Source organism: Nipponia nippon, unplaced genomic scaffold (genome assembly GCF_047370975.1).
Source record: "Nipponia nippon isolate SJK-2023a ecotype South Korea unplaced genomic scaffold, ASM4737097v1 scaffold_5, whole genome shotgun sequence".
Classification (NCBI taxonomy): Eukaryota; Metazoa; Chordata; class Aves; order Pelecaniformes; family Threskiornithidae; genus Nipponia; species Nipponia nippon.
This window is the reverse complement of record NW_028262369.1, coordinates 17733679-17758494: the sequence shown is the minus strand read 5'-3', so window position 1 is coordinate 17758494 and position 24816 is coordinate 17733679. Positions and strand designations below refer to the sequence as shown.

The following is a 24816-nucleotide window of genomic DNA, read 5'->3' as shown; positions in this document are numbered from 1 at the left end:
TCACAAGGGCGCATGTCCTGCGATGGGCACTAAGCTCGCCCGAATGGTTCCACCCTGTGCTAGGTGCTGAGACTCGCCGGTGCAGGATGCCTCCCCTCGAGTCGGGCAGCAGCAGTGGCTCCAGCCCCATTGGGAGCAGGTGAAAGCAGCCCCAAGTTTCTCAGAGCCTGAGCTCAGCCGGGGCCAGGAGTGAGGGGTCCCCAGCCCTTGCTCCATCACAGCCCCTGCAGCACCCCCAAGCTCCTGTCCTCATTGCCCATGCCTTTGCTGGACTATAGTCACGGAGACAAAGCAAGCCAGATGTGCTTTGGTGGACAAAGCAGACCCAGATGTGCTCTTCCCGCCTCTCCCCAGCCCCCCACCTCCAATTTTTCATCTGAGCTTTGCTCGGCTCCCCCCAACCCTTGTGCCGCTGCTGCGGTGGGCGCAGGTTGGCAGCAGGGCCACACCAGCACCGGGAGGCAGGGTCCCCGCAGCTCAGAGGCAGGAGAGACGTCGCGGGGACGTCTGCCAGGGCGTGAGGCATTCCCAGGACATCCAACGCCATGCATGCCACGCGGAGGAGCGGAGCAGAGAGACGTACCGAAAATGCCGAGAGAAACTCCGGTCCTTTCCCATTTGTCAGGATGCGGTGGGAACAAAAGGGAGATGCTTCAGATCCTCATGCAGCTGAGTCTCAGCCTCGGCTCACGCCCACGACGCGGCCGGATCCAACAACCAAACCGTGCGCCAGCCGGTGCCCCCCTGCCACTTGGCACCCCCGCGGTGCGCAGGGACCGCGGCCAGATGGGCCAGCTCGCCAGCAAACTTCACCTGGGCTGAGTCCCTGCCTCCCTTCGCCCTCGCCTCCCCACAACGCTCTCAGTCCCGGGCAGAGGTTTACCATCTACCGAGTGCCTCCTTTTTTTATCAATTTGGCTTTAGCGCCTGCTCTGCCCTCCCTGCTCCGGCTCTGCCCCGGCTCGCAGCGATGAAGCCTCTCGCTTTCCCTAAAAACTGCAGTCGCTGTAATTTCCAGCTGGAACGATCTCGTAACAGAAAGGAGGCCACGGCTCCACCGAACTCCAGGGGGATGCCTGCCTGGTGCTAATTAGTTGACTTCTAAAGTGCTTCTGTTTAAATTACATGCCTCTGTAATGGGTGAGAAACCTTAAAGGCAAACGACGACGGCATCGGCGGCGGGTGCATGGCTGCTGGGTGCACAGGCAGAGCTGCCCAGGGTGGACCAGGACCAGGACCAGAACCACAGTCATGGTCCCAAACCTTTCCCTGAGCTGCAGAGCATCATTTACCCCCAGGGTAACACAGCAGTGACTTGCATTAGGGATAGAAGATTAAAAAAAATCTTTAATTTAAATAACGCCATCTTTAAACATAGCACTCATGTTTGATGAAGAGGATTTGAAGCCTTCCAGAGCTGCCAACATCAGATACAATCTCCAGGTAGTTAAGGAAGGAAAAATGAAAAATGTATAGTTTAGCTCCAAGACAACTAGCAAAGACCTGACCTTGAGTCTGTTGGTTGTGCAGAAAAACACATCCCAGGGTGGATTAAAATACTGAGCTACACTTGGATTATGTCTGAACTGTACTGTGCAAACAACTACCAGTCTGGAAAAGCACTTCTGCCCCAACAGCGTGCTGCAATGCTAAAATTCACATGCTTTCGGGAGAGAAAACTCGTGTACTGCTTTACCCATGTAACAGGACTTCTGCTTATGAACCTGCGCAGATTTTCTCAAACCTAATCTCCCTGTTACCCCGGTATGCATGGGTAGGGGTGCCGGCAGCCCTGCACTGGCCTCCAGCCCCGGCAGCACCAACAGCCACGGACAGACGTGGCGTCTCCAAACCCCTGTGCACAAGCAGGACACGCTCCAGCCTGGCAGCGAGCACAGACCTGCGATTTTCACAGGGGCTGTTATCCTGTTATCCCGGTAATGGGAGGCTCAGTAATCACTCATCAGGCTGCAGATGTTTTGCAGATGTGACCATTGTTATCATTAAATAGGAATGAAGGTGCTTTTCCACCCGGGAGCGCAGATGAGGTGGGATGCAATGGCCGTGCGCTGGGGCCGGGAGCCCCTCGCAGCCCTTCCCCGGCCACCCCACTTCTGGCTGCGGACAGCCCAAAACCCCCAGTTGCACACAGCAGCTTTTGGGGAGGGTGACCCTCTCATGACACATCCCTGCACCAGCTCCAGTAACGACTGATGCGTTATCTGCTGGTAAGAGCCTCCCTGGAGCAGCATCGCAGCCCGTGCCCAGCTGGGGGTCACCTTCCCCATCAGCAGCTGAGCACCGGTGCCCTGGGGTGCTTGCGCCTCTCCCGAAAACAGTGTCAGCTGCTGGGGACACAGAGACCTTCAAAGAAACCCCCAGAAAGGCTTTCTCTGCAGCTTCCATCCTGCCCAGCATCGCCCGGCAGGTATTGGGGATGGTGGCCCGGTCAGTGGGTGCAAACGGCTGCTCCATGCAACCCCGGCCTCACGGGACCCTGCCAGCCACTGTGCTGGGGAGACGCAGGGCCGCCAGCAGCTCCCACACACCCCATGCCCCATGCCAGCACCCCACGCTGCCCTGTGGCACAGGGAGTTTTGTCACCCCCCTGGCTTTTCGGAGCCGCAGAGAGCAGTCACCTCCGCCAAGGCACTGCTCACAACCTGCTTTCTGCTGGGAACACCAGGACAAATGCAGCTTTCCTTGTTTTTTTTTAAGATACTGGAAAACACTCAGATCAAGTAACCACTTCCCAAAATAAAAGTTACAAATCAGTGGTGGTGTGCAAGCAGGCCAGGCTAATATAATCTGCCTTACAGCTGTAGTTCGATTTGTCAAAAGAAATTAATCTCCTAACAGGAGATTTTACACCGAGGCATTTTGGTCATGACCTATTTGAACTCAGCAGGTAGAAAAGGAACTCCGCTCCCAATTGTTTTCACCACCGGCACATTTTTTTCCTGCTGCCCTAATTCCCATTCCTGGGCAGTTGACCATATGTCCGGCTATCAGATTAGGGATTTTTTAAAACAGAGGCAAACAAGAGCTGCTTTTCCTCCATTATCGTCCTGCCGCCTGTGTGGTTTCACAGTGGGTCTGCCCGGACCGCGGGCAGGAGGACAGTGTCCCCTTGCAGCTTGCAGTGCTGCATCAGGCAGCAGCCAGAGCAACGCAGGTTCGGGGAGTGACCGGGGCTGCAAGCCGCATCGGCACTCGAGAGCACCAGAAAGCTCCCCCCAACCTTGGAGGAGTGGGTACGTGGAGGGGGGGGACAAGCAGGGTAACAGCACAATCCATAATATATAAATCCTGATGGCTTAAATGAAATTTCTTATCCAAAGACAGTCACAGATGGCTGGAGTATTTTAATACGGGAACATGCCAAGTGATTTTATTGCCATGAAATACAAGCTGAGACAAATAGATTGTGTTTGGAGCATTATTAAAATGAGCTCGGTAGAATTTCTCCCATAATAAGGGAACCCCCGATGGGCAGCGATTTTATCTTTGTCAGAGATCAAAAGTGACTGCAATCAAAGCGGCGCTCGCCTCGGCCCAGCCACCGCGGGCCAGCAGCTTCAGCTGCACGCCTTGGTTTTCCCCCAGGAGCAGAGGCTGGTTGGGAAGCAAGCGGACTGTAACCAAAACAGCGAAGTAACAAACTACCCCTAACTATTCTCCCTGCAGCAGAGTGAAGCACAACGTGACTTAAAGGGGATCCATGACAACATATAGCAGTCTGAACAGCCTGAGAGTTATCGTCTAATGAATTAATACGGCTGGATGTGCTCCGGAGCATACAGGCATCCTGCTATTTAAATCCAGGTTAATGGGACGATGTCCACGTACGCATCAATGCCGGTGTTTTATGCACCAGCTTTTGTAACACCACAGGTCAGGGGGGAGGAGAGGATCTGCGTTTCCATCGCTTCTCAATTCTACTGCAAACAGATGTTTCAAAGCTAAACACCGCTGCCGGGAGCTGGTGCAATGGTGGCACAGGCACCGCCGGTGCTGCTGCCAGCACAGGGGAAACGCACGGTGCAAAGGGAGACAGCAACCAGTACGCGGTGGTGTGCAAATACTAAACCCCTGTGCAACGCAGGTGAGGATCCCACCTGTACCGCTCGGCTGAGAGGGTGACTTTGGCCCCCAGAGTCAGAGGAAAAGCCGACGGCCGCTGCGACGGCACTGCAGACCACTTGGGTGCAGAGCCAGCGCCATTCCTCTGCTGGAATTACAGCTCTGCCCTGGTTTGAAAACAGCTCAGAAATAAGAGCAGTGCCAAGAGGCGCACGCCCCTGGGACCCCGACCTGCCCAAAATAACCCGTTCCCCTCCCCACACCGGTGCGAGATGCACACAGCCCCTGCACACACGCTTGGCACAGTCACAGGGAGCAGAGGAGATAAACCCTGCGGCTCCACTGGGACTAGACCCGGGCTTTGGCATTTGCAGGTGATGGAATAACACAAAATAAGAGATTTCCCTCTCCCCCAGCAGAGCTGTGATGCCCGCGGAGTCCCTGACGAGAGCAGCTCTGATGCAATACGGATGCTAAGAGTTAATTAACTTTTAGCACATCTCATTTTTGCTGTGCTAGGGGTTGCTAGATTCGAGAATTAAGCTGCTTTAAACCCATTCCCCTCCCAGCCCCCTCGGCTCCCAGGAAAGGTCCGTTCTTACTCACCCGAGACAGCTCATCTTTGCCCCTCGCTGCCGTATTTCATCATTCTTGAGCAGAACTACAATTGTGCACTTTACTACACACCAGCCATATGGGCAGGGGATGGGAGCAGGGAGGAACCAGAGCAGCACGTGCGTTATCCCTGCTATCCACAACCAAACGGATGAAGAAAATGTCAGCAAATTAAAATCTGCAGGAGCTTAATTCTGGGCAAATGGGATGAAATCCATTTGAGCTAAAAAGAAAAAAAAAAACACCAACACTGGAAAAAGCCCAGCCCGAGGACAGATGGGAGGAGGAGAGGTGTCTGCAGCCCCGGGTCTATCTGTGTGCTGAGTCGGGGTATCTTGGGTTACGCTGCACCGCAGCACCTTGCAGGGAGCACGTTAAACCTCGGGGGGAGCCTGGGGAGGGGACAGACAGGGGAGGGAGGACAGCTGGCAGCAGCAGCGCCCGAAAATAAATACAGCTGGTGCAGAGAGAAGATCCAATCAGGCCAGTGCTAGGGTCAGCGGCAGACGGGGACATACCGGCCGCCTGGCTCTGCATGGTGGGGGCCACGCGGTCACCCACAGTGGGCCACCGCCACGCACCCCGTGGCAGGGCTCGGCCAGCCTGCTGGGGCCTGGGGCTACCAGTGAGGTGAGTGTTGGGGACCTTTGCTGGCATCACCCCCAGCATTGTACCCAGCATCCCTCCCCAGTCCCTGGCCCATGGGCACCACCATCACCAGAGGGAAGGGCCTTGTCCCAGCCCCTCCGAGGGCTCCTCTCAGCAAGCTTTGCAGGGCGGGAGGCACGGGCGAGCTCGTGGTGTGTGGGTGTGCGGGACTGCGCCCCGCGTCTTGGGTGGAAGCAGTCTCTGAGAACAGGGGAGCCAGGCACAGCCTCGCAGGGACACCTGGGCTGGCCAATGGGTACCCGTGTGGTCCCGAGCCTGTCCTCGCACAGCTCCACATGCCCACAGGGTGGTCCCGCAGAACGAGCCCCAGGATGCTCACTGGGTCAGCTCAGAATGGCTCTGCTTGCCCGAATTGCACCAACACACACTGCTGCCTAGGGGTGGCTGCCCTGCGCCCCAAGGACGGTGAGACAGCGACACCAGCACCCCACCCTTGCAGCCAGCGCCGGAGCCAGGACCCCTACTTGCATGAATCCCCTGCACAGCTCTTCCCCAGTCCGAGGGTGCCAGTCGGGGCACAGACCCCTCCTCAGCCAGCGATGGACCAAACCAGCTTGAGCTGTGCAGAAATCACCCACGTGAATTCACAGCACTCCCTAAATCCAGAGCACCTGGGAGCTGCTCACCACCTTTCAGTGAGTTATTAAAAGCATTAAAAGCTCTTGCTCGGCAGCAAACCCATCAGATGGGAGACCCCAGGATAAGTGGCTCATATCATGCATGGCAGCGCACACAGAGCTGCCCCCACCTCCCCAGCACCCCTGCAGCTGGGAAACCTGCTCTCCAAAGCACCTTTTTTTTTTATTTTCTTGACTTCATTTCATTAAGATTAGACAGTAAATCTTTTCCCTAAGCTAAATATTTCATTTCCATTGAACCAAGATTAGCTGCCTGATTTACGGCACCTCTTGCCCCGGCATTAACCTTTCGCATGGGGGCACAGGGCGGCTGCGGGTTTGACGGCATTACTGGGGGGCTGTAACAAGGCGCTGCCCCACGGCATCGCAGGGCTGGGCATGGGGCGAGTTCTGCACCGCGCGGCGGGGACAGCAGCACCGGGTCCGGCCATGCTGTCTTCCGCTGGGACAGGGACACCCTGAGGGGAGCCTGCTGTGCCCCCTGCAGAGGGGCTTGGGTCCAGAGGAAAATTTAGACACTTTTATTCAAATACTCTCTGTAGGGAAAAAAAAATCTCGTCTAATTCCGCAGGGATGAAGACAAAAGGGCTCACCGAGGTGTTCAAAGCATTTCCATGAATCTTTTTGGAGAAAAGATTTTTTTTCTGAATTGTGGGTGGTGAGGTTTTTTTGATTGGGACTAGTTTGGGGTGATGACTCAGGCAGGGCTCAGTGCCATCCGTCCCTGCCTCCAGCCCCGGCCATTTGCAGGTCGGGTCCCCCCAGGACATTCAGGGGGAACAGGACAGCCTGGACGTGGGCACCTGGACAAGGCATCTGCCAGGGAGGTGACGGCCCCCTCCGCACCCCAGCTCTGCAGGGGTCTATGCCAGTCCCCGCTCAGTTGGGGGAGTCCAGAGGGTCCCCAGGTGGCCCACACACAGCCAGGGCAGAGCAGGGGGATGCTGTGTGGCAAGGGCCACTGACCCATCCTCCCCGCCACTGGATTGCAGCAGGCACAGTGGAGACCCCGGCACGGGGACGTTGTTATGGTAACTGTAATAACTTGCAATTCCACTGATTAAAGCAGGAATTGGAAAGCTGGGCCCAGAGCGGGGCCAGATGGAGACCTGATTCCCTAATGGCCGTCATCTCAGCCTGGCCGTAATCCCCACCACGTGTCCGTGCACCGGCACCAGCACCATCCCACAGTGCTGGCCCACGCTGCAAGAAGAACAGCAGACCCACGGCACGGCCGCTCTGTTGGAGGCTGAAGAGGTGCGGGGAACCCTGAGCCCAGCAGAGCATTGCCAGAGCATCCTGGGATGAGTGACCACAGCCCCGGCCACCCCAGGATGCTGTGGGTAGTGCTGGCCTGGAGGCAGCCCATGGCCCCAACAGAGACACCCCCCCCCAAGACACCACTGCTGCCAGAGCTGCTGGTAGCGCTGGCTGACCCCTGACCCACCGCCAGCTCTTGCCTTGCTGAGCTTGGTTTATTTTCTGGCCAAGCTCTTGGAGAATCACCAGCCAGTCTGCAGCTAATCCCATCTCCCTTCAAAGCAATGGCCAGAAACAGGAGCCACGTCCCACGCTGCAGGTGGAGGCAGTGGCTCTGAGGGGCTGGTGACCACCGCTCCTTGCATGTGGATGGCCAGCTTTTGGTGCGGTGGTAGCTAGTGGGCAGGTGCAGGTCCCCCTGTGCCACCCTGCGCAGGACAGCCATGCAGGCTGGCGGGCACAGGAATGCCGGGCTGAGACCCCACCAAGCTCAGCTCAGCTGCCCCTTGGAAAGGGGGTTGGCATCTTCCCCACAGGAACCTCCTGACCTGTGCCTGCACCGCTCAGCCCTGCACACTCGTCACCGATGGGCAGATGGATGTTCGTGGTTTAAATGACCAGCATGGAGGTTGCTGGCATTCTGTACCTGATGTTGTCAATCAGATGCTGGTGAGACTCCTGGGTGAGAACCATGCAGAGGGCATATGCCAAGTACTCCACCTTCCGCTCTGCGGCGTACTGCTTCAGGACGGTGAACACCTTCTCCTTGACCTCCGGCTGGTCACCGAGGATGTCATCCACCTGCAGCATGGGCACCGGGAAAGAAGAGGGAAGGGGCATTGAGCAGCAGAGCAGTTAACTGTGCATACAGAGGCACTGATGGTGCAGAAAACATGTCCGTCTGGTTGCAGCATCTGGTCAGCCAACGAGGAGGGAACCCATGCAGGGAGGAAAGAGAAACTTCAGACGTCGGCCCATCACACAGCACCCCGGGGCCTCACACACGTCCCTGGTATCACTGGTCTGTGTGTTATAAACATTGCACCGGAACAGCGGTGTGACCCCAAACCCCGAAACTCTGCTTGGGCTGCAACCTGGCAGATGAGTCTGGAGTCAGCCTGGCAGAGGGCACCACAATGGGCTTTTGGAGGTATTCAAGCCTCTAATCACACCCTGATCCTGCCAGGTGGCACTGTCCTGCCATTAACTCCGGGAGGCTGCAGGGAAGTGGGGACAAGGAGCGTGACCACGAGCACCAGCCCTGGAAAGCATCAGCAGCTCCCAGCCACTGTCCTGTCCTCTCCACCTGTGACAGCCATGACAGGCAGAGTAATTAGCTCATTACCATCCAGCCAATTACCCTGCATGGGATCCTCCTCAGTAGCCTCTTCCCAGGCCAGGAGGCTGTCCCTTCCCCTGGGGTTGTGCTGAGCAGTGGGTGCTGTTGCTGCCTTATGTGCAGCCTGGCTGGGTGCAGCAAATATGTGCAGGATGCAGAAGGCTCCTTGTGACCACCCTGCAGTCCCTCCATGTGTTGGGTTTTCCTATGAGGTGATGGTTTTGTGCTGACAGCAGGCATAACTGCTTCCCTCCAGCTCTGCGAGCGCAGGGGGAAATGGCAGCAGTGAGGGAAGGGGAACCCCTCGCCCTTCCCCAGCGCATGTGTCTGCACCCCTGTGGCAGCACTGCGAGGGAGCTGGCAGGCATCGCCCAGCAAAGCTGGCTGGGAGAGGCCCTTGCCCAGGGAAGGGGCAGAGCCATTTCCTCCAGGCGCTTGTCCCACTTGGCAGCTCCCTGGGGAGGGCCATCGCAAGCGCTGCGACCCCCAGCACAACCCTCCGGGTGCTGCTGGGTTTGCGCAGCCGCCATGCAAGCTCTGTGGGGGCTCCTGGCAGCAGCAGCACTTCAAGGTTACCGAATCTAGGGCAGCCAAGGCAGCTGCATCCCCTGGGCAGACTTGCATGCTTTTCAGTCCCAAGGTCCAGCACAGAAATGACAAAGACTGTGGTGTTCGGGGTGGGCTGAATCCCAGGGTGCCGCTGTTAAATTTTTGCCTGGGCTGAGGCTGAAGAGCTTGGTGAGTGGCAACGGGGGGCTGCTGCCACCCCTCATGTTGCTGCAGTCCCCAGTGTATCCCCAAGCGCGCAGGGGACAAGAGGAGATGTTGACCTGGAATGGAGATTGTGAGCACCTCCAGTGCTTTCTGGTGATGCCCCCAGGCTGCCGGGATGCTCGGCTGGCACAGCCCCGCTTCAGCCATGGCCCTGCTGCCACTAATGCTGCCACCGATCTGTCTGCCAGATGAGCGCAATTCAAACAGGGGCTCTGCCAAACGAATGAGGGTGGGAAAAGCCTCCCTACTTCAGGCTTGCGAGTGACCTGTGTGCAGTGCAGGCATGAAATGCAAGCCACCGGCACCCTCCGACCTTCCAGCTTTGTGGCGGGTGGGCAGGAGTACCCGAGTGCTCATGGCACCAGCAGCACCTACCAGAGCCAAGCTCCCAGGTAACCGAGGGGGTAAAGCACCCCACTGGGTTTTATTATTTTCTGTATCATGTTAAAAAATGAAGCCACTTAAAACATCTGTGCCATTAACTCCCTGTAGAGAGGTGTTTGCCAGCCGAGCTGTGCTCCAGCGCTCAGAAGCCAGCGACGCACGTGCTCCGCAAACCTGCTTCTGCCCAGGCTGGCCGGGGCCGTCATGGGTGGCTTTGCTGGGCAGGGAAGGGAGGTGGCAGAGGTGCTGCTGTGGGCGCTCGTGGCATCACAACCAGCTTGCTCTCTTCAAAAGTGCTCTCCTGTGATCATCCAAGAAACATTTACATGGTTTAATGGAGGCAGCATGGAACAACCTTTCATCCTCTTGTTAATCTCCTGTAATCAGCAGGTATCTGTTTCACATGCAATGCTCTACCTTATGAATCCAAACCTCAGTGCGTATTTGTGAATCTTTAATGTAAAAGCTGACTGAGGGGATTCAGCTGATACCCACGAATCTCTTTATGAATGTCTTGTTCCTTTATTAGCTCGGGATCAAAAAAACACAAGCCTGGTTATTTTCATAACAGTATTTTAAAAGGTTACTTTGAAATGGAAATTAGAAAGATTAAAAAAACAACCATGATCAAATTTATAATTAGCACAAGGCGATGTGTTTGGTAAACTACCCACTAGGCAGCCTTCAGGAACACAATGAAGATGTAATCACATCGATGTTTTCCCTTTGCAGTAAAATAGGAGCTAAAATGTCTGCGGAATGACATGCTCAAACTTTGAAGAGACATCCAGACGCCCAGGAGGGAGGGATCTGCCCCCATGCATTTCCACACACTCTTGTAGTGCAATGGAATAAGTACTTGGGGTCATCCCCCAGAGGATCTCCAAGCTCTTTGCAGCATCCATCTATTCTCCCAGTGATTATCAGACCCTTTTCTTGGGCACTGAAGTCCCCAGTCTGCACCCCAGCTCAGTGACCAAACCAGAAGCATCCCCCCTTCCGAGAGCACCGCAAAGGCTGAATGTGGGGGTCTCCAAACCGCTCGGTGCAGGGGGTGCCCACAGCCCCAGCTGCTTGCCCCATGCCCTAGACTTACCTTTCTGCTGAATTCCTGCGCTTTCTGCTTCCTCTCTTGGCGCACGGTGTCAGCACTGGGGACGAGGTCCCGCATGCCAGCCCCACGCTGTGGCCGCAGCAGCCCCAGCCGCAGGGACCGCCCGTGGCAGGACCTCACCAGGGCGGCTGCCGCCTCCTGCAGCATCACCGGCATCCCGTTGACTTCCAGCACGTAATCCCCTGGCTCAATCCCACAGGCAGCAGCAGGCGAATCTGGGCTGATGCTGGCCACTTGTGGGGGGCTGCTGCTCGCCAGCTCGAAGCCAAAGCATCCCTGGGGACCAGGGGGAATGTCGGCGTGCTGCAGGCGGGAGACCACCCCGATGCTGGGGGGCACGTTGCTGCAGCGCCTGGCCAGCCCGAGCAGCGCCTCACAGCCCAGGGAGGAGACGGGCTGCCCCTCAATCTCCAGCACCTCATCACCCGGCCGCAGCCCCGCTGCTGCTGCACTGCTGCCCTCCTGCACCCAGAGGATGTAGCATGGACCAGTCCCGCTTATCTTGAACCCGAAGGCCTCAGGCCAGCCCTGGTTGGTTGCTGGCATGGCTGCAACTGGAAAAGAAGGAGGGAAAAAAAGGAGTTGTGGTGTGTTTTCCATCCTTAATGTTAGCTCCTGTTGATGCCACGTGGATCCCATCAGGTGTGGGGGCTCTAATCTGTGCTGTGTCCCCCCCAACATGGGGAAGAAATGCGCCAAGAGGGACAGTTTTCCTCTATATATCCCCTAAAAATGGCTTTTATTTTTCTATCATCAGGCTGCTGGCAGTGACACTGCCACCAGCAGTGAGGAAGCTGAGTTGGCTGGAAAGGTCAGGGCTACACCTTGCACCCGGACCGTGGCCTCGCACAGCCCTTGTCTCGCCAATCGGTGGCACCTAACCTCCCTCTCCCAGCGAAGTGTGTTTAGGCACCTGCTGGTATTTATTTGTCTAGCAAAATGATTATTTAATTTCCCTGGCACGTCATGTTAATGAACAGATCATCCAATGACTTAAGACAGCCTTATTTTAACTAACTCTTCTCAATACTCAATATTTTAGCCGTTTGCAACTGCAAAATTACTGCAAATTCATTAGAATTTGCCAGATCCTCTCAGCTCTCCTGGGAGTATTTCTTTGTGCCCTCCGTGTCCCATGTATAGCATTAACTTGATCACAGCATCTTGAAATACAAAGATGAGGATTTTCAAAAGGACTTCTTTGTGGTTCATTTGAAGGGTTAGGACCGGCTCCATGGATGCTCAAGGAGAAATCAGGCACATCAGCCCTAAGCATCTGCAGAAGCCATCTTTGCCCAAGGTAAATCAGACCAGCTGATCTAGGCGGCTCACTTGGATGCTCTTTCGACACCACTGATGTGTAACTGCCTGCATTGTCCACTGACGCTTGCTAAAATAATTTGCATGCAGATTTTCTCTTCATTTGATCTTAGCTGTCTAAGATGCTTTTTACTCCCATGTTTATTCCATCTGTGCTACTTAACACATATTAAGCATTTACAAAAAGGAACCACAGACTATTTTACCTGGGCAAATTATCTTACAGAGACTACAAGGACTCAGAATCGCTCAAGAAAACATCCTCACGAATGCACCTTGAGTTTTGTCCTCTTTGGATCACAAAGTCTCAAACACAGGCACAGAGGCACCAAGCCCAGCAGCAGCCTAAAGCCAGCTCTTGGTGTGTGTCCCCCAAGCGGCTGCTCCCCTCCCAGTTCATTCCGGTCCATGCTCCTGCCAGCACAGCAAAGGCATCCCTTCACACCTCCACCTCACCACTTTTGGGGCGGCTTGGCTCTGATATGAATGACTGAAAGACATTTCTTCTCCTTTGAGACCTGGGAAATCTTGGTCAAAATTCAGTAGCATCAAAAACATTGTATAATACCCTATTATAGGCCAGGGAGATGAAAGGAGCTCTTCTCATGTCTGTTTTCAGCACAGATAATATGGACCAGCTTGCTCTGAGAGCAGAATCGTGGGGATGGGCAGGGAAAACAGCATTACCGCAGAAATCTGTATTAATAACCTGAGCCTGCTCTGCTGTTGCAAACAGCTACTCAAGGCTGTATTATAGAGGGCGCTAGAAGTGCCACCTTCATAAGGAAATATTAAAAAGGACCAAGCAATATGCTGTCACTGACATTATAAGTGTAATAATCTTGTCCTCCTTTGTACAGCAGTGCTGATTAAAATACTACATAAAAATCAGGGATTATCATTATTGTTATTATTTTAAAGAGGAAACAAAGCTGTTGCCCATGTTAACAGGTACAGAGATGCCAAGGACCGGAGGGGCAGTGTTGAGGGTGAAGCATGGGGCAAGTCTGGCAAGAGCGGGATGAAATCCATCGGCAAACAAATGCCAGGGCATCCCTGGGGCTGGGGAGCACAAGCTTTGAAGGCTCCAGCAAGAGCCCAGTAAGCACCGAAACAGCCCCACCACTGCCACTGTGGGCTGAGCTCCGCGGCAAAGCCCAGCAGAGCAGCAGCCATCGCCTTGCTGCAGGGAGCTGCATCACCCCCTTCCACCGCTACACCCTACAGCTCGAGCACTTACAGAAGTCTGCAGCCATCCAAGCGAGCCTGGTGGGCTCTCACCAGCGGCAGGTTTGTCCCGCTACGGGGTCAAAGCTTTCTCAGTTCTCCTCCATCGCCCCTGGAAGCGTGTCCCACCTACCCGCTGGGCTCCCAGGGGCATCTCCCCTGCTCCTGTGTCCTCGCTGCAGCCCCCAGGGTGCTGGGGGCACAGCCCTCGCATGTGATGCCGGTCCAGGGGTGGGTGAAACGGCCACTGTGCTGTGGTGCTGGGGCAGAGCAGTGGCTGCCCCTTCCTGGGCTTCTTACTCGAGCCCTGCGCCCTTGCAGCCGCTCTGAGTCAGTGCCGAGCACGCAGAAAGGTCTTTCTTGCCTCTTCCTTTCCTAATTAACTTTATTTCCATCGCAAAGAAAAGCACGGACAGACTAATTGCTGTGCTGGTCCTGGCTGACCTGAGCCCACAGATCTGAGGGGAATTAGGAGCTGGAAGGAGGTAAAACAGATTAGTGCCTGTGGAAGGAAATCCCTTACCCACAGGGCAAATCCAACGTAATGGCGCTTTGCAAAGCAGCAGAGACGCAGCAGGCCGTCACTGCTCCCAAATGGCAGCTGGGCGTGCTGAGACCTCGCTGGCCCCGCTGCTGGCAATTTGGGTGGGAAATGAGAGATTTTGGGAGTATGTCTGCCAAACAATGCACAGTTTGCTGCAGGGATTTGGGGGTTTGAACCGACTTCTTCAGGGCTCGCCAGGAGAGCTCTCCCCAGCCAGGCTGCTCCGCGCAAGGGAGCAGGGGTCCTCGCAGCGGGGAGCAGCTGAGAGTGTTTCACAGCAGAGACCCCCGTGCTGGCATCCCCTCCCCGTTAAGCTGCTATTTCTGGTTTTCTCCTTTGCTTCCTCAGCACTTAGGGATCCCAGGGCTTAGCACACTAAGAGGTTTTAGGGTATTACACATCCTGCTGCGGCACCAGCGGGAGGGGCCGTCTGCATCTCACCATGGACCACACAGCAATCTGGTCTTCCCTTGGCACCGGCGCAGGCTGAGCTGTCGGCAGCGTCGGGCTGGGTGGGAAACAACCTCCCCAGGAAAGCTGGGAGACTTGACATGGGATCGGGTAAAGCCTTACAAAGGAGAGCTGCAGGGACCTGCTCTGCCCAACCTGAAGGTGAGCACAATGTGGTGGAGGGTCTTCCTCTCGCTCGTGCCCTTGATATTCATACATGTCACTGCTGCAAGGGACTTGGAGACCCCCTCCTCCTCCTCCTGTCCTCTCCAGTTCTGCTGGTGGTGATGCTCTGCTAGAGACGGGACGCGGCTCCTTTCTCGCAGGTTCTGCACAAACACAAATCTCCTCCTCAGCAGCTGAGATCCACGGGCATGCGTTGCGGGGAGTGTGCACTGCCCTCCCGTGTTGACACAGAAATGCACACAACTTCCTACAAAATGTCAGGGCATCTTCGCTACTCACTGCCCAAACTGGCAGACAAAAAAACTGCAGTGGATATTCTTTTTTTTTTTTCCCAGCAAGTGAATTAACTGCTTCTTTTCCCACCATTTTTAAGTGACTTGAGTACTTTAAAACACTGACAGTGAATTTTAATCCCTGTAAGAAATAAGTTATAGGATTCCACGCTAATGAAAATATGGTTTCCTTGAAGACCTTCTGCTAGACTTTGATCAGACATGACTTTTCACTCATTTTCACAGCATCGGATTGAATCAGCTTCATTTCTCTCAGACTCAACCTGCTATTAAAGTATTTGCTGGCTGTTTTGTCCTTGAGAAGAGCCTACAAGGCCACCAAGAGCAGATGGAGCTCCTCGGCAGTGCCGGTGCCCTGCTCGGCGGCACTCACTGCAGCTCCGGCTGGTAGCGCAGGTAGCTCTGCACCGTGCACAGGGACCGTGGCGCACAAACCCTGCCTGTCTGCCTGCAGAGAAATAAACCATCTTGAGCCCATGCTGCCGCCAGCCCCCCATCCTGGGCCCCCTTCCATGCTGCCAGACAGGCCAGGTTACATCCAATGTCCCAAACAAACCTACAGCTGTACCTGGAGCAGTACAGAAATTTTGCTGTATCAGTAGGAAGGAAAAACTGGCTTTTTCACAACATCCTCTATCAGGAGCAAAGTGCCTCAGGTTGCACTCTAGGATGGCTGCGCCCTGGCAATATTTTGGCTGCATTTCTCTCTCTCAGGTTCCGGTTTGGTGCATTGAGGGCCAAGAACTTAGCAGGGAAAACAAGATCCCCTTCCTGAAACCCAATCTCATCTCCTGCCACCACATCTCAACCAAGCCAATTAATTTCCTCTCGGTGCCAAAGCAGCCCAAGCACCCCTCAGAGGGCTTACCTGTCGTGCCCGAGTCCCAGCCAGCGGCAGAGCTGGCAAAACCATCACAGCAGCTTCGAAGCTTTTGGATCAGTTACCCAGTGGCAGCAACCGCCTGAGTTTCTATGGCAAACTCTACCCAGGCACCGTAACCCAATCGGCTGCTCATTAGCAGCGCTCCTGAGAGCAGGGACCACGCCGGCTGCGGGGACGGTTTCAGTTGACAGCCAGCGCGTAAGGAACAAGCACGGGACTTTTATCTCTGGCAGCTTTAGTCCACCCCAGCTCGGTTCTAGCCAAGATCCCGCCGGTACTTGAGCGAACTCACCCCTGCTTCTAAAGGCACGTGGGATGGGATGGTAGGAGAGGAGGCTCCCTATTAAAAGGGAAGATAACGCTCAGAGCTCCTGTAGAAGACAAAAGGATTTTGCTTTAGAGGAGATTTCACCAAAGGCGACAAATCTGAAGACATTTTCGCAGGTTCCTAAGAGATGACACAAGGTGCACGGCGCCAGTCGGCAGCCTTACACACACCCCCTGCGAACAGCCGAAACCAGCACATCAGCCGCACTCAGCCCAGGTAACGACCTGCCCGGGACCGTAACAACTCCACTCACAACGCTGGGATTTATAACAATGAATTCACTTTTATTTCTACTGCTTTAATCTTCGTTTTCTGCCGCGGAGGAAGGAAGAAGGCCGAAACGAGCGGCAATCCCCAACAGCCTCGGCGCCTCCAGGAGGCGACGGCTGCTTTCTCGCTCGATCTGGGGACGCTTCCCGGGGTGCGGCCCCGTGACGCCGCCAACCGGCTCCCCTCCGCCTGGGGAAGGGCCCGGGCCCCGGGGCCGCTCGGCCCCGGCGGGTGCTGGCCGCCGGCTGGAGAGCCGCCGTCCTTGGAAACGGCCCTTCTGAAGGGCCTGGGCAGAGCGGGTCGGCCGGGCTGCTCTCCCGGTGCCGGGGGCCGCCAGCCCTGCGGCTCTGCCGGGCGAGGGGCACCTCCCGCCACCGCGCCCGCTTCCGGGTGCGACAGGCCCCGCCGCCGCCGCCGCGGATCCCCGAGCGGGGCTCGGCGATCGATTAGCCGGCCTCGGGCGGGGCGGCGGTGCGCGCGCCCCCTGCCGCGGGGAGGGGGGGCCGCCGGTGCCGGCTGAGGCGGCGTCCTGCCCCGGGGGCAGCGCCCTGCCGCCCGGCGCCCCTCGGCGCTGGGGACCGTCGCCCTCGACGCCCCGCAGGCCCCGACTGTGTCCCCAGGGCGCCCTCGGGCTCCTGCTGCCCGGAGGCCGCGGGCCCCAGGCCCTGGCGCCGTCAGCGGCCTCCCCGGGCCGGCCCTCGGTGCCGCCCTCGGTACCCGGCGTCGGGACTCGGGCGTCCCCGCTGCAGGCAGGCCGCGGGCAGCCCCGAGGCCTGGCGGAGGCCCGGCTGCTCCGTCCCTGTCAGAAGTTGCCCGTCGCCGGGCCTCGGCCGTGCAGAAGTACATCGCGCCTTGCAATAAAGCCTGGGCTGTCGCGGAGGGGCTCGGCCGCGCTGGCCGGGCCCCGGCCGCTTCGTTCCTGTGTTTCAGTGATGCACGACAGGGCGTGAAGCATGGCTAGGCCGAGGGGCGCTAATCAGCTGCTTCCATTGCATTGCAGGGCTCAGGATGGACTTTCTGACACTCTTCTTGATTTACTTGTGTTTTGTTCTCGCTACTATTGCTCTACTCTGCATCTGCTCGGGGAGGAAGGAGAGTTTCCTCGCAAGAAGTGTCAACGGTGCAAGCCAGGTAAAGAACGGAGTGTTCAGAGCGATGACCAGCTCTCATTCTGGTGGTCTGCCCTAGTTCGTTGTGCTAAAATTAGTGCAACTGCTGTGTTTCTCCTCCATAAAAAACGCTAGTATACGTGGTTAGAGTGATGATATGGTGTATTTCATACCTCATCCTGTTTTGACAACTGCTCTCAGGTACGTGCTAATTGGGATTGGAAACAGAAATACGTTTCCCTTTGGCTGATGAGATTCTGCCCAAGCAGGGAGTGAAAAACCATTTGTGTCTTACAGCTCCTGTTCCTGCGTGTGCCAGTCTGGACGCCTGCAGTCACCGCAGGGTAGTAGTAGGGATAGAACTTCTCACGATGCTAAAAGTACATTGTTCAGTGACACCGTAATATGTCAGCTTTGAGAAATTTAATAATAATGAGGCCCCAACTGTTTGCAATTTTATGGTATTTGCTGCTGTCATTAGGACGAAGAAGATGGAGGGAGGTTTGAGAATTAAAATAGGAAGAGAATTTTAACTGGTAGCAGATATTTTAAGGAAGGCCCTTTAATGTGAATCTGTAATAATGCTGCAAGCTGTTGTTTCCTAAGAAAGAAGGAGGAATGAAGAGCTTTAAAAGAGGATTAAGAATTGGCATTTTATTGTAAAAACAGGGAATGAATTGAAAAGGCACTAGCTTATGTTTTTGTCTGTTGGGCTGTGTCTGAATGAAGAAGGAAAAAAAAAGGTGTAGCGTTCTTGGAAGGGAAAAGATAAGGGAATCATCATTTAAGTTGTAAATAATATTTAATGCTGTTTACATGAGTCTAAACAGACTTTGATTTTTGCTACTAGTGTTATACTTTCTTTTAATTTTGCTTTATTGACACACAGGTCATTGTGCAGAGACATTTATTATTTTCCCACATTTCTTAATGGCTGCTTCTATGAAACATATGTTACAATCAGCAATTAAAATACTACTGTGATGTAAAGTCATTGTCTGGAGAAATGTAATTGATACTTGTACGCATGAAATAAATATAGGTAATCTAAATAGTTTCTCTAGATGCTCTATTTTAAATTTATTTCTGACTGTAATTAATGAAGTGTATAAGCCTGGAAGTTTGTTGAAATTTTTTGACCGCACTCCTGTAAGATCCTTTAAAGTATTCATTGTGAGCAATATGAAATAATTAACTGGCACACAGCACAGTTGTTTCTAGCTCTGTGACAAGTCAGCTTCCACCCCCCAGCCTGTTTTCCTTGCTGCCAGCAGTTCAGTTGTGCGAGATGGTTATATGCACTGTACAGGTCTTCTCCTACTTTTGTCATCGCTGCAAGCACAAATTGTATTTGTAAGAGCCTTTTGCTGTGGTGTAGGGAATGGCTGAAATACAGGGGATTGCTGTACTGTATGCGGGGGAATAATGGACATTGAATGTAATGTCAGACGGTACTAACACACATAGAGTTAATTTAAATTTGAATTTTGCAATGGCATGCAGGCTGCTTTTCTGTCTAGTTGTGTGTTTCCTATTGCAGTACACAGCCTCTTTTAAAAAAGACTTGTCACTTGAACTGCTGATAGGAGGCATACCAGTTAAAAGAAAAATATTTAACATCTTCTTAACTCTACATATGCTTTTTGCCTTCTGGTCTTTCACATCTGAGACAAGAAGCTCTTGCTGCATGTTTTCTTTCCATGTCAGCTAGAAATAGGCTCAGCTGCTCTAATTCCTTCACCACTGATGGAGAAGCATGTTGCTGAAGAGATCTGTCATCTTCTGAACAGCAGAGTCAAACAATTCCGCAGTTGCAGACTATTGCTGAGGACTTTGCTGAATGAAGACAGGCGGTTTTCTTCTTCATTGTGTCTAGCTGTTTTTGAAATTGCAATTAGATAGACGTGGAGTTAATCAGACTGGATCATAGCTGTAGCTGAAGGAACTGTGGATTTTTTTGTTTTGGTGGGGTTTGTTTGGTTTTGGGTTTTGGTTGTGATTTTTTTTCCTTTTTCTGGAGGATAGCAGGCTTTATCCCTTTGCTTATCTCTGCTTGCATCTGTCAGATGTCCTGATGAAGCATATTGTAGTTCAGAAATTGCTCAGTTCTGTCCCCTGCTTAGCCAGTTACCCAGTCTATAACCTGATATAAGCTCCTTATAACTTTCACACATTAACCCAGATAGATTTGTTTGTGCCTTCTGGGCTTCCAAGAATATGGAACCTCACTCCCATTTTGAAAACCCCAGCAACATGTCTGCCTATATTCTTAGGAGCTCCGATGCCCCTGAAAAGGAGCTTCTTCCCCGGTGATAGGGCTACAGTGATATATAACTGAGGGATTAGGTGACATGTTTTTTATTTGAATGTTCCACAAGGCAGAAGTGATGTGCAATTCAGATAACGCAGTGTTTTCATTTGCTTCAGGTATTGTCATTTGTAATCCCCACACAGCTCCGGAGTGTGACACAGAGGGTGCTTCACAGGCTCTTCCACACCAGGTATTGCACTTTTTTTTTTTTTTTAATGCTTTGACCTTATTTTATACTAGTATTTCTGGCCACTATAGGTGACCTCCTGCCACCATCAGAGCAATACTCTCGCTTCATTAGGGATGCTTGTCGGGGATTACAGATTCCCTGTAAGGTTTGCCACACTGTTGTCTTTCTGTTCCTTGCTTATTGTTGGGAAGATGGTACCCCGAAGTATTTTAACATATTGACAAATAAAGATAATGTGGCTCAGTAGCTTCCAGTGTGACAGATGTTGATCACACTGATGGGAGACTGTATCCGCGAGAAAATTACAGCAGACTCTCTGGCAGCTGCAGAATGAGTTTAGACGAGCTAGCAATCCCCCTCCTCTCCCTCAAATCCCATTAGTCTTAGTCCAGCAGCTTGGATGTCCAGGTGGCTCAAGGGGAAGCTGCACAGCTGCCAATGTGCAGCCTGCCGTATTAAGGTGAATTTTGTAGCATCCTGTAAACTTTGGTGCTTTAGGGTCTGCTTCAGGAACGATTTAAGTAGCTTTCCTCTGGGGGCAGCGACTCCAGTATGACAGACACTTCAGGGGCGTAACATCTACAGCTGTTGAGCGTGTGCTGCAGTTGTTTTGTTGCCTCCTGTGCAGATTCTCTGCTGTTAACACAGTCCAAGAGAGGGTGGTTACACTGTCAAATGTGCAGTCAGCAGCAGAGCAATTCTCTGATGAGCCTGGTGTAGTTGTCATTGCCAGATTATGCTGTGCGCTGGAGGCCCTTTGATCCTCCACGCACACCCTTCGACCACATCACCTCATTGAAGTGAGAGATTTTTCAGTTCATGCAGAAGTCCAGTGAGGTGCAGCACTTGAGGGTGTCTTCTTGTAGCCCTGCAGCTGAGAGGAGACTCCGCAGGATCCTGCTGGATTACACACAGAAATGGTGTAGGAGAGAGCAGTAGAGGAGAGCTTATCTGCAACGGGCTTCCCACTGTAGTAAAATACACATCACTAGTTATTTAACACTCGTTAATGTGTCCAGCAAACTGATGTGTAATGCAGAGAACTGTAGTAAGTGAACAGTCCTCTCCTAATGTGTGGCTTATCTGAGCATCTATTTGCCAGCCTGCTGAAAGCTGTTGCTCAGTATGATGCACCCCAAACAAACCTGCATGCCAAACTGTTGTGCAACTTGCCTTGCAGAAGCTGTAGTCTGCTGACAGGTTGGAACTAGCGTTCACCATTGTTCACCTCCTGCCATGCTTATGTCGTAACGACTGCTTATATTATTACAGTTTTTTTAAGATTACCTTTTACTCGGGTTTTCTTTGCTTTCAGAGCAGCACACAGCTAATGTCTTCTGGCAGAACATTTTGTGGCCTATTGCTGTGGCATATTTTGTAAGCACCAAGGGTGCTTTGTATTTGACTCTACCGTTGGAAAAAAAATCCAAGGGCCATGACAATAATGGAAGTGAATTTAGCTGGCATATTTAAAGGAGTGTATGTGGGAAGAAGAAAAGAAGCCATTGGATGGAGAAAACACTATTAATATGCAATCCATGCTGGCCTGAAAACCTAAAAGAGGTGTCTGCTTGCATTTGGAAAGTCTTTGCTGATCACCTCTGAGTGTACTTGACCTGTTAATCAGGATGCTGAGTATTAAATAGACTGTCCCCTTTCTGTTACAGAAGCTGTTTGTTTGTTGTCCTGCACATAGCCTTGCAAGCTGCAGTGTATGGGGAATACACGTGGGAAGTGTTTGTTTACTGCTGGGAGCTGCAGTTCCACCTCCTCCTCCTCCTGCTGCCCTACCTGCTGCTGGCCGGGAACATGGGCTGCTTCATTCTCTGCTCCCGGGCCAATCCTGGTAAGCTCATGCTGATTGATGGTGAGCTGTAGCTGTTTGAAAATGGAACCTAAAAAATGTTACAAACACCGTTACTTTTACTATCTTTCTTGTTTCTTTCGCAGGTATAATAACAAAATCAAATCAAGCGTCATTGGTTAAGATTTATGCATATGATGGTGTATTATTTCAGAAAGGCATCGTGTGTCCTACATGCAACATGGAGAAGCCAGCCAGATCAAAACACTGCAGTAAGAATCTTAACTTCCTTGATAAGCGTAACAGTAATAAGTTTCCCAAATTAATTCTCCATCAATAACTGCAGTTCACACTACATCTGTTCTGTTATCCAGCTCGATGCACACAGGATTGTGTTCGTTTTACTGGGGTCCCAGATCACAGCTGCCCTTTGCCCATCCATAGAACTGTTTTGCTGGTATTTCTTCTCACAGAAATTACCAGTGGCAAGGGTATCATTTTGGGTCACGAGTAGGCAAGCTTTTGAGGATCTAGAAGTTAAATGAAAAATGATCACCTGTCAAGACCTGAGTTCAGGGCTTTGTGTTTCTCTTGCAGAATTTGCTGTTATCATCTAAAATAAAGCTGGGAGCTACAATCTCTACCTTTCGTATGCTTTGCTAGGCAGTACTGTCAGGGAAACCAAAGTCTTTGAGTCTTGGTGAATAAAAGAGGAAATGAGATACAGGTCTTTGTTTTTAGTATTGGGTTTTTTTATGAAATTAATGTACTTTCATAAAAAGCTATCAGCTAAATCATGACCATAATTCATAGATTTTTTTTCAGATGAAAAACTGTCCTAAACTGTGTAAAAAATCAAATTGATGATTACTTAAAAACCAAAAAACTGAACTGTCTTGTCACTCACTCCTCATCAGGTTTCTGCAGTATGTGTGTACATCGTTTTGATCACCACTGTGTGTGGGTCAACAACTGCATCGGAGCCTTCAATGCAAAGTATTTCTTCCTTTACCTCTTCACACTGACTGCCATGGCTGCAACCATTGCAATCATCACAGCAGCATTTCTCATCCAAGTGGTGCTGCTGTCAAATATGATGCATGGGAGTTACATTGATGACCAAGGACAAGAGCATGCTGTTGAGATTCTCTTCCTCATTCAGGTAAGTTAATGCTGTCTGGGTTATTAGCTTATAAAAAGGTTTATCTCAGTCTTTGCTTTCAGGAATCTTCTAAGTCCACCTGTTCTCACAGGCGGGATGTGGACAGGCTGCAGGTTTTTTACCAGCTTTACACAGCTAATTAAGTTTAGAAAATTGCCATTGCAAAATACTTTAAAAATACGGGATTTTTCTCACGGCGCTTCATTCCGCTCTCCCATTCTTCATATTTCCGTCTCCAGGCTGCTTTCACTCAGCAGGTCTGGTTCATAAAGAATGACTTTACATTCCAACGACCATCTACTGTAGTAACGCTTAGGAAACAGTTGACAGTCCTTGAGATACCTTCATGGAGGTGTTAAAGCAAGACCCTACTACCCTGGAATTTAGATACTTGAGTATTTTCTCTCACAGACAAGCAAAGGGTGACTTTGAGTCTCTCTAGCACTTGAGTCATTTGCATTTCAATCCCCTCATCCCTTTCTGTAGTATGGCAGGAAGGTGATAAGTAGCAAATACTTTATCTTCTCCTCATCCTAGACAACAGGTATTTCAGCCTTATACTCTTATAAAGGGATCTTGGTCAGGGAATGTTTGTTCATGTTTGAGCAGTACCATTACCACTCACCAGTATTGGAATTTAACTCAGAAAAGAGCTGCTTAAACTGCATGATGTCAGCAAAACCTGAAGTTGTACCAGATTGTAGCCTCTTCATTTGGCAGTTTGTTTTCAGATGATCTGCATTAATGATTTTTTTCATTTAAAGAAACAACAAAAAAAACCAAACAAGCAAAATTCCAATATGAAATACAAACATTCAGAGACAGACGAGCGTAGAAAATACTCCCGCATATTAGCAAGGCTTGCGAGGAAATACATTTCTGGAAATCTTTGTGCTTTACTCAAAGATTCAGTCAGGATCGAACCATCACCGAGCTGGATGGGGGACAGGACTGTGACCTTGTTTCTGGGGCTGCGCAGTTACGTGTGCGTACGGATGTGCATTTCGGCTGGCGCGTTGCAGTGGTCGCATGCCTCCATGTGACTTAACGCTCCAACTTCTTAACTAAGTTATTATTTTCTTCCTTTGCAGCACCTTTTCTTGACTTTTCCTAGGATTGTCTTCATGCTTGGTTTTGTTATTCTTCTCACACTCGTACTGGGTGCATACTGCTGCTTCAATCTATACTTGGCCTTAACCAACCGAACTTCCAACGAATGGTGTAAATCCAGAAGATACGGGTGTTCCCACCATCTAACGTTGCAGCCTCGTGACAGACGAGTTGTCTACAAAAACATTTATTCTAAAGGAGTCTGGATGAATTTAAAGGAAATCTTTAAGCCTCCTACAGTGTTGGAAAGAAAGAAGAAAACATGAAGCTATTATTCTTTATATGTGCATTTTTTAACTTTTTGTAAAAAGTCATTTTAGCAGTGTGCTTTCATGCCCCAAACAACTTTTGTAAAAAGACTACTGTATTTCAATTAAATAATTGGAAACTGTGTTTTCATAAAGCCAACCAGTCTTCAAAAAAACTAGAGTTCTTCCGAGTTTATCTGTAACGCTACTCATACCAGTTGTGACAGCAGCCTGTTAGTCTTTTCAGACACGATCGCAGTATTGAAGCAAGCTGTACTAGAGAGGTTCAGCTAAGGCGGCACACGTACGCAAGGAACTTCTTTTTTTTTTTTTATGATTACTGTTTGTATGCTGCATTATAGCACTGTATAATAGGCAAACTGAGGTCCCGAATTACTTTGGTACATCTTAAATAGGTCTTCCTGCAGGAGACTTTACAGGAATATAGCGGTCACACATGTGGAAGTTGTAAACATCTGAATGCACCTATTTGTCAGCTATTCAC

The 24816-nt window shown here is 51.9% G+C and overlaps 2 protein-coding genes across 2 annotated transcripts in view; one reads left to right on the top strand and one right to left on the bottom strand.

Annotated features, from left to right (window-relative positions):
• The window catches only part of GRID2IP (Grid2 interacting protein), a 42518-nt gene extending 31096 nt beyond the window's left edge, over positions 1 to 11422 (bottom strand). Inside the window, exons 1-3 of the mRNA XM_087732012.1 lie at positions 11111 to 11422; positions 10859 to 11011; positions 7912 to 8066 (exon numbers count right to left, since the gene is read on the bottom strand). Of these exons, the coding sequence (XP_087588138.1) occupies positions 7912 to 8066; positions 10859 to 11011; positions 11111 to 11422 (620 nt within the window). The remainder of the gene's footprint in view (positions 1 to 7911; positions 8067 to 10858; positions 11012 to 11110) is intronic.
• Positions 11423 to 16854: 5432 nt separating this feature from the next.
• On the top strand, positions 16855 to 24471 carry ZDHHC4 (zDHHC palmitoyltransferase 4). The gene is made up of 7 exons (XM_087732010.1): positions 16855 to 17217; positions 17378 to 17508; positions 19914 to 19987; positions 21655 to 21833; positions 21938 to 22063; positions 22709 to 22953; positions 24045 to 24471. The coding sequence occupies exons 2-7, from the start codon at positions 17386 to 17388 to the stop codon at positions 24327 to 24329; spliced, it is 1032 nt and encodes a 343-aa protein (XP_087588136.1). The 5' UTR covers positions 16855 to 17217; positions 17378 to 17385; the 3' UTR covers positions 24330 to 24471.
• Positions 24472 to 24816: the final 345 nt, after the last annotated feature.

What these genes read in the sequence shown, in the direction of transcription:
- ZDHHC4 (XM_087732010.1), top strand. Translation starts at nt 17,386, where the DNA reads ATGGACTTTCTGACACTCTTCTTGATTTACTTGTGTTTTGTTCTCGCT. An exon ending in GTGTCAACGGTGCAAGCCAG is followed by an intron (nt 17,509 to 19,913) that starts GTAAAGAACGGA and finishes CATTTGCTTCAG; the next exon opens with GTATTGTCATTTGTAATCCC. An exon ending in CACAGGCTCTTCCACACCAG is followed by an intron (nt 19,988 to 21,654) that starts GTATTGCACTTT and finishes TTTCTGTTACAG; the next exon opens with AAGCTGTTTGTTTGTTGTCC.